The 8,879-nt window shown below is 44.4% G+C and overlaps 1 protein-coding gene across 1 annotated transcript; it reads right to left on the bottom strand.

Moving 5' to 3' along the window:
• Positions 1-1,680: 1,680 nt before the first annotated feature.
• LOC100502176 (Heptahelical transmembrane protein 5) lies at positions 1,681-7,182 on the bottom strand. Its single transcript, NM_001363210.1, has 3 exons — positions 6,698-7,182; positions 3,679-4,003; positions 1,681-2,500 (listed from the first exon to the last, which is right to left on the bottom strand). The coding sequence occupies exons 1-3, from the start codon at positions 6,925-6,927 to the stop codon at positions 1,847-1,849; spliced, it is 1,209 nt and encodes a 402-aa protein (NP_001350139.1). The 5' UTR covers positions 6,928-7,182; the 3' UTR covers positions 1,681-1,846.
• Positions 7,183-8,879: the final 1,697 nt, after the last annotated feature.

The raw sequence follows: 8,879 nt of genomic DNA, 5'->3' as shown, positions 1-8,879 counted from the left end.
CTTGATGTGGTACACCAACTTTTAAAACAGTGTCTTATACTCCATCACGACCCATTTTATTTGAGAGTCAATAATTCCAACATCTTGTCTGAATGTGTGTTCACATCAAATTCGTTCAAAACAGCCCTCGAAACTGATTCCAGTCCACCAAACTCATTGTATCCTGAGAAGCCTGAAACTAGTGGGTTGTCTTCCCCTTAAAATGCATGGAGGCTGCACAAACCTTGAATCCCATGGGAATCTAATACAACTCAAAGTATGACTCACAATTATCCAACCAAATCCGCACATCATCTCCATCAAAAAGTGGAAACTCCAACTTAGGTAACCAACCTCTTCTGCCTAATTGATCATTCTGCCCCGTTCCGTGTTGATCTCCTCAAGTTCCATCCTCAACTCTATGCCATCAACTATAGGAATCGTAGGAGATGAATTTCACAATACCTAAGTTTGGGCAGTTCTCAATGGTGGATGTGATCCCATCAACCCGTCACCTGAAGATGTCCTTCCATGCTCTTTCGTTCCTCCAACAACATTAGAGACTGCATACCCTAGTCCATCCTAATCCTATGGGACCTGAGCTAACGATTTCATAGATAAATCCATCTTGGTCTGTAAGTACCGCACCAACTTGTCGTGTTCCATCTGTCTTTTCTCTATCTCCGATAGCTTGTTCGGTAGCAGACTCAATCCATCCATCTCCGAGAGTTCGACCAACGTTGAAGTCGAAACGTCCAACGCCTACTGAAACTTCTCCGTCAAGCGTTTCTAAACAACCTCGATCGCCGAAACCAATTGTCGCGCCTACATGGACTGACAATTTAGTGGCGTGGCTTCAATCTTTAGGGATCCGAGACCTGATCAGGAAACCTCCAAATCCGATTTCTTCCCTCTCGACTCAACATCTATAGAGTAATCCGACCACGAACCGGATAATCAAGTCGTCGTACCGGCTTCGATACCAATTTGTCACGACCGACGTGGATAAAGTTCGGCGATCACCAGAGAGCAGCACGAGAAAGGGGAAAGAAGAAGATTTCAGGTATAGAGAGAAAGGTAGGAGAGAGTTTATGTTATTTTTTTTATTTCATGGCCTTCTTCTATTTGACACACCAGACTTTAGTTCAGCCAACTCATGCATATATGGGCCCAATACCGCCCGACCTACAATCACGGCCCAACTAACATATTCAACCGAAACAATCTATCTACCGCGCTTTATTCACTACCGCCACCACGACCTGCATGCATGATTAGACTCATCATACATGATTAATTTTACCACTTTACCTTCTAATACATAGTCAGACTTTTGACAAATCCAAATTCCGAGATGATATGGATATCTAATCACATGTATCAATACTAAAGCCAATTTTTCCTTAACTAAAACAAATTTTGGTGATGACATCAGGAACCAACTAAACTATTTTCTTTGTACGATTTAGAGCCCCGCTGTTAGCTACTGGCCCACTCCATTTGGTTCATAGCAATACACAAAGCACATATAAATTGTGCATCTTGCCTGTTTTATATCCGACCTGACAAATGACCAAAAACACTAATGCAAAGATGAACCACATACAATACAAGGAGGCGGCCCTGCTAGCAACTGTACATGAATTAGCAGAAAAGAGACTGAAAATGAAATATCGCATCAGTCACACGAACATTTAGTAATAGCATAAATACTAGTCTTCAATTGATTATTAATGGAAGCCCGACTACCTGGTAGACTTGTAGCAATTGTTTCATGATTACTGTTACAATTTACAACAGACCATGACCTTCAGCCTGAATTCACGGAATCTACAATCTATCCACATCCTCAACGATGCAGTACCTTTCAGCAGCCTTGCAGGTCTCTCCACTTGAGGTACACAAGCCCTGCGTGGTAGTGTGTGTAGGCTCCGGCAACAACCAAGACGTGGAACAGCTGGTGGCTGTGCCCGGCGATGTCAAACTTCCCAGGCATCCAGCGCTCAGGTACCCGTGCCGCATATACCAATGCTCCCAGCCCGTAGAAGAGCCCCATCAGAATTTCGTATCCGGTCGTGTGCAATGCCTCCGGTTGGTGCCAGAAGAGTACTAGCTTGTGAAGAACAGGTATCACGCCAGATGCACCCATGCCAAAGAAGAGGCATGCTCTGATGGTTCTGAACTCCGGATTTTGGAAGACCGGAAGTAGAGAGAACGCGATAGTTGCCACTCCTAGGATGGTTATGAAACTGAGGTACAGGTTGCAAAAGAAGGGGTAGCACATGAAAGAATAGTATACTGGAGGGTAGAAGGATGTGGCGATTAGAGCTGCGATGCCTGCGTAATCAAGCCGAAGCATAATGTATGCTAGGCGGCGAGAATGGCAGGAGAGAAGGTGGCAAGTGCTGCTGGCCAGGAGGCAGAACATGGCTCCTCCCAAGAAGGCATAGAATGGCCACCGCGCAATTGGTCTGATCAGTTGCGGTGCAATCAGGCTTGCTAGATCCTCCTTCATGCTTTGCTGCGCAAAATGAAAACAAGAAAGGTTGCTGTCTCCAGTTCTGAACACACAAGTTATGAGCCTCTTTCAAAAGCAATGCATCCCATAATCTGATCGGAACAGATGACCAAATTACCACCCTATGCTACAGAACTCCACTGAAGGTAAATATATTTTTATCAAAAGTAAGGCCACTTAATCTACAATGAGTAATTACACTTTCACTGATTTGGATGAGTAATACGTAAACTAATGTTATTGTCGTTTAGCGAAACTTAACCTACAAGGCGACGATGCTAGTAATTACACTTCCATTAATTTGGGTGAGTAGTACATAAATTAATGTTCTTTTCTTTTAACCAGCAGCACAAATCAGTGCAAGTTTCTATTGATACATAGCAGAAAAACACAGTGATGTAGCCCTAGGACACTAGTGTTCTTAATATAATCTCTTAAATCGGCAACTGCCTGAATGCTACTGTTTTTCCAGTAATCATTGCGTAGGATATGTTCTTGTACTCGGTTAAGGAACCGAGTCTGGAGCGAACTCGCGCCCTGATCGGGAGGCGCAAACTTTCCGTGGTTATAGCCCCTGACACAGGCGCTATAATAACCGAGGCAGTGGCCGGCACGAAAGCCAACACTTCCGCACTTTTGCTAAACCCTAGCAGCCAAATAAAGAAAGGATCCAATCTCCTATCTAGCGCCTCAATGACAGAAATCACCCAATCTACCCATGGCGCCTGTAGACCTAATAGTTCTATGTTGCCGGCCACTAATGCTCCACCCCAAGGTCCAAACACATATGGAGGAGAAATAAATCAGGACGGAGGCGCTCAACTTCCAAAGCCATCTACGACCCCGACTACCACCGCGGCTGCTCTCCACCTCAGGCCCGAAGGTATGGCTCCTCGTACTCCCTCTCTCTCCTTCTCTACCTCACTAGTGCACAAGTTATAAATCTACAATTTATTAGAAAGAATTGAGACAGGTTAAGAGAGGGAATCGGCTAGTTCCTAAGGTCAGAAAGATCTATCACATTGATCTTCAGATTTTCTCTGATATAAACCTACAGAAGTGAAATCTTCGCCAACTTCAGAAAAATTAACCTCCCTTGACCTTAATGCAAAACAGTAGTACCCTTGTAGCAAAAGTAAAAGAATGTAATCAAGTAATTCAGCGAGTTGTAGACTACTTACAAGAACAGACAAACTTGTTTCATTGGGATGGGTAAATCTGTGTGGCAGACAATTTGCGAGTAACTCCAAGAGATGCCAACGGGACAGAGATGGAAGAACCTCCATAGAATTCCAAGAGGTCTTCAGCTCATCCTTCAGCTTTTGTAGATCTGAAAGGTGAGGTAACGACGGAAGACATGACACAAGCTCTGCCTGAATCTTATGAATATCAGCCTTTCTCAGTACATCTGGCAAATGCTGCAAGCTCCGGATATCTACTGCATTTGGAACTTGTGTTGCTGTGTATATGGTCAGAGCGAGAAAGATGAAAAATCCTATAAGATGCCTGAAATGAACATAGTCAATCAAAGCCTTTAGTAAGTAAAAAAAAAAAAACTAGATAGTTTAGAGGAAGTGAGGAACTACAGCAGGCTTAATGCCAACCTGAACAATTTATTGATGATATACAAGTCCAAGCATGGGAGATTTGTGAAAATCAGTACAGCATGGAACTATTACACGCAATAACATATCACAAGTTGTCATCCATAAAGTTCAGAAATCATACTCCTCTGATTTCAGTACTGCGCTTTCCCATCGTTGTTAAACAGATACTGTGTCACAAGGCCATGCTAGGAACAGTAAGGGCTTGTTTGGGAGCAGAAACTCAATCCCCTCGAGATCCTGGACTTTTCTCAGGCCAAGCAATCCATGTGTATGCCATTTTAATTAGCCATTTAGTTCTTCATAGGGCTTTGTTCAGTTATTCCCATCCCACGATTGGGAGGGATCAGGAGAAATTTTGACTTGCTATGGATTTAAACCCACTCAATCCCCTCTAGTCCACATGGATTGAGATTAAAACGAACAAACCCTAGGGTGTTTTTCATCCTGGGTTTGCCTCCCTTACTTCCAAATCAGGCCTACAGTAAACGAAAGGCTACAGTAAAGGAAAGGGGAGGCCCTCCCGTTCAGCAATGCGCCAACTAGTTTAAAAAACGCATGCCCCACCAAAAGATGACTTCTTTAATTAGTTGGCGGTCGAGGTCCTTTTCCATGAGTTGTTTTTAGGAAACGTCCTTTTCTGAGTGATGAACAGACAAGGATAAAGCTACAAATTCATACTTTCCATACTAGAAGAGGTCGACGAAGTCTAGGTTTTGTTGAGCCATCCACAAACATGAAGGGGACAAAAGCAGCCAAATGAATGAAACTGCAAAATTCTAGATATTTCACCAATCCGCAATGAATCTGACCTCGGAAACACACACAGGAATTAAGCACAAGCAGGAAATAAACGCCTAAATATTTCGCCAATTCGATGCATTGCAATCAGAGTCAGGCAAGAATCGATCTCCCGTCCCTCCCAAGCTAGCTCTTTCTCTTCAGCATCCTCATTTCCTTTTACTGGAGTATCTATATTTGCCTCCTCTGTAATACTATCAGATGAAAATACTAGAGTTGAGATGTTATGTACTATGCTTGAACTGATAATGTTATTTGGTTCGTTTACAAAGTGAAAGTAATTATCTGGTGATTTAAAATTTGCAGGTGCTGCTCATGATATGCAGGATAATAACTGCATGGAAAGGAATAATTTTAATAGACAAAACAATGTATTTTCCTCTTTTTGCTAACCAGTTATTGACTCCATGCATTGTTGATTGCTTCAAGTCATATTGGTATTGTTTTCTTAATACATGATTAATCTAGCTCCTGTCATTCTGTTCACTATATTGAATTAGTTTTGACCAAAAACCATGCTAAGCTGGAATCACATTGTTTTGTAGATGTTTTTCTTCACTATAAATGCTTAAACTTAACCTGGTAAATTCATCTACAGGCTCTTTCAAATGGCAAACCCACTGTTGTTGAGTTTTATGCAAACTGATGTGAAGTCTGCAGGGAACTAGCTCCAGATATCTACAAAGTTGAACAACAATACAAGTAATTTGTTTACACACCACTTTTCACATTTCTGAACTTTAAGCCTTGATTGAGAATAACAATTGTGATTCATTTAATAAAATCAATGCTTGTCGATGCTTTGTTGCGTTGCCTATCCTATTAACCACGTTGATTGAACCTTGCTATGGGCATGACAGTTGGGATCCAAGTTGCTGCACGACAGACAGAACCAGCGAACACCACGGACAACGACGACAAGCAGGTCCGCTTATCGCTCTTGGGCGGCAAGAACTGCAGCAACGTTGGTGTCACGACCGCCATTAGGCCCATGAACAACGCCAGGCTGAGGTCCAGGGATGGAGGCAACGCCACGACCATCACCCACAGTGACTCTGTATCGGGGAGCATGAGGACGATTTGTACGCCATCACAATATATGAGCATTGTACTAGTAGTTCTTCATAGGGCTTTGTTCGGTTATTCCCATCCCACGATTGGGAGGGATTAGAAGAAATTTTGACTTGCTATGGATTTAAACTCACTTAATCACATCCAATCCACGTGGATTGAGATTAAAACGGACAAACCTAGGGTATTTTTCATCCTGGGTTTGCCTCCCTTACTTCCAAATTAGGCCTACAGTGAAGGAAAGGGGAGGCCGCCCTCCCGTTCAGCAATGCGCCAACTAGTTTAAAAAAAACGCATGCCCCACCGAAAGATGACTTCTTTAATTAGTTGGCGGTCGAGGTCCTTTTCCATGAGTTGTTTTTAGGAAACGTCCTTTTCTGAGTGATGAACAGACAAGGATAACGCTACCAATTCATACTTTCCATACTAGCAGAGGTCGACGAAGTCTAGGTTTTGTTGATCCATCCACAAACATGAAGGGGGCAAAAGCAGCCAAATGAATGAAACTACAAAATTCTAGATATTTCGCCAATCCGCAATGAATCTGGGCCCGGAAGCACAAGCAGGAAATAAACGCCCAGAAATCTCATGTACCAAACAATTCGACGCATTGCAATCAGAGTCAGGCAAGAATCGATCTCCCGTTCCTCCCGAGCTAGCTAACACCAATCAATTGGACCAAAGAACCATTAATGAAGGGGGAGGGCGGAGAGGGTTTACGTACGTCCAGACGTTGAGGGTCTCGTTGTGGATGGAGAAGGCGGAGAGCAGCACCTGCGGGAGCGGCCACTCGCAGCGGTAGTGGCGGTGGATGTACTCGTTGTCCCGCAGGTAAGCCGGCAGCGCCCGGTACTCCACCAGCCCGTACCGCTTCCTCTTCCTCATCCCCTGCTTCCCCTCCTCCCACTCCGCCTCCACCATCCTCTCCATCTCCTCCGCCGCCGTCGCGGCCATCGATCGTCTAGAGCGGGGCGAGGAGAGGAGAGGCGAGCGGGGATGGGATGGACGGAGGTTATGCGGCTTCCGTGGTCGAATATTCGCCGGGGTAAGCACGCACGCGAGGAGCCGAGGACGCGCCGGTGGTGCCGCTCGCTTCGTTTCTTTCCTGGGTTTGCGTCGGCCCGTGGGTCTCGGCGAGGGGGCCGCGCGACCCGTCCTCCTCTTGACCCAGCGGATTTGGACGGAGCCACGGAGACGGAGGAGGCCGCGCGATCGCTTTTGGCGGCGCGGCTGCTACCTGCTGGGCGCCTGGGGAGTGGGGCCTGGGTGTTTCGTGTCGATCGGTGGTGGTAGTGGTGGGCGGTGGCTGCAGTCGAGCACTGTGCCTCCCCGCCATCCGCCAAACGTCAATACGACAATACCCATCGACGTGCCGTCCAACGCGTGCGCTCGGTTTGCCAGATTAACTGCACACTCCCACGGATCTGACGTGCCGCGCTCGTGTGGCTTTTTTTTTTTGGAAAAAGACAGAAGCGTGCGGGGATCCCAAAATCATCGCACGCAAAAGACGTCATGGTCGCGTGTCATGACTTGCCTCCTCCCTCGACCGTACCGCGCGGAAATGCTAACGAACAAGACGATTATGATTTACAGAATACTTTTTTGTTTATTGTTGCCGAGTATCAGGAGGAAATTAAAATATGGGAGCAGTAGAGGAGCTTACATAAAGAGCGGGTCGAAGCGAAAGTCCGAGAAGAAATTTATCTATCATATCTTATGACTTGTCATGACTCGTCACGAGGTCATATACGAGAATCATACGACTATACGAGGACTAACGAGATATTATCCTCTTCCATCTGATTTGGATAGAAGGCTCAGATCATACCGTATAGAATATTTGTAAGACCCTGTTTATTGAATCTGCCTTTGAGATCAATAAATAGCACCATTCCTAAAAAAAGCCAATAGGACAAAAAAGAATACTGATTGATATATCATTAAAACTCCTTTTATATCCAGTCGAAAAATAAGAAGAAAGATATAACATATAATGATTTTTTCCTAATTGTAAACTTATAGAAAAACCTTTTTCGAAGAAAACTCATTTATATTTCAGAAGGCAATATATGTCTTTAAAAAACATATGGTAAAAAGAGTAATATGACACATGCTTATGTTCATACCATCTCAGTAGGTATGGTCAGCAGATCGTGCATTTGGTCGTGTAAAACACTGTTTTGTACTGTAGACTGTATTGTTTATAGTGCACTGTAAACTGTACTATTTATAGAGTGAAGTTTGAAATGAGAGATGAGGAAGAGTAAGTTGCTAGAGATATCATTAAAAAATTCTGCATGAACCCTTGTGAGAAAAAACTCATAACTTTAGGTAAGGGTGTGTTTGGTTCAGCTCTGTGAAAAAATGTTGTGAGTTGGCTTTAATTTAAACTCTTATGAATTTTCTATTATGGACAAACTAAATATTATTTTATATACACTTTGTTTAATTATATATTTTTAATCAATATATCTAACTATTCTAATATTTAGTTATTTTTGATTTGTCCCTTATGGTTCGGGTTAATGACAAGTGATTGTCAACAGGTAGCACTCTGGAGTAGTGGACAAACCAGAGTGTGAGATTATGTATGTGCAACCATGTCGGTCGCCTTGTGGGGTGGAGCACACGGACGATGGTCGACGGTTGAGGTGAAGGTCATGCGGGCTCGTGCTGATGGACCGAGAGTGGTGAAGGACGAGCATTGAGTCTTGGCTGACAGACCGGAGCAGCCGGGTGACCAGTCGTGGTGGCTGACACTTGGGACACGAACTCGCGTGACATGGTGGAGTGGATCGTGTTGCCGGCACAGTCGAGGACTGGCGGGACACGCGTCTGGTCGTGGAGGACGCGCACGCGGTGCAGTACTCACGACATGTTTGGTGGTTTGCGCCTCAAAACCACCC

Source organism: Zea mays, chromosome 1 (genome assembly GCF_902167145.1).
Source record: "Zea mays cultivar B73 chromosome 1, Zm-B73-REFERENCE-NAM-5.0, whole genome shotgun sequence".
Lineage (NCBI taxonomy): Eukaryota > Viridiplantae > Streptophyta > Magnoliopsida > Poales > Poaceae > Zea > Zea mays.
Note: the sequence above shows the minus strand (reverse complement) of the source record. Positions and strands in the feature narration are given on the sequence as shown.

Excerpts from the sequence above, each read along its gene's own strand:
- LOC100502176 (NM_001363210.1), bottom strand. The coding sequence starts at position 6,927 with ATGGCCGCGACGGCGGCGGAGGAGATGGAGAGGATGGTGGAGGCGGAG. Across the intron at positions 4,004-6,697 it reads GAGACCCTCAACGTCTGGAC|GCATCTTATAGGATTTTTCA; the intron begins GTACGTAAACCC and ends TGTTCATTTCAG. Across the intron at positions 2,501-3,678 it reads AAACAAGTTTGTCTGTTCTT|CAAAGCATGAAGGAGGATCT; the intron begins GTAAGTAGTCTA and ends CATTTTGCGCAG.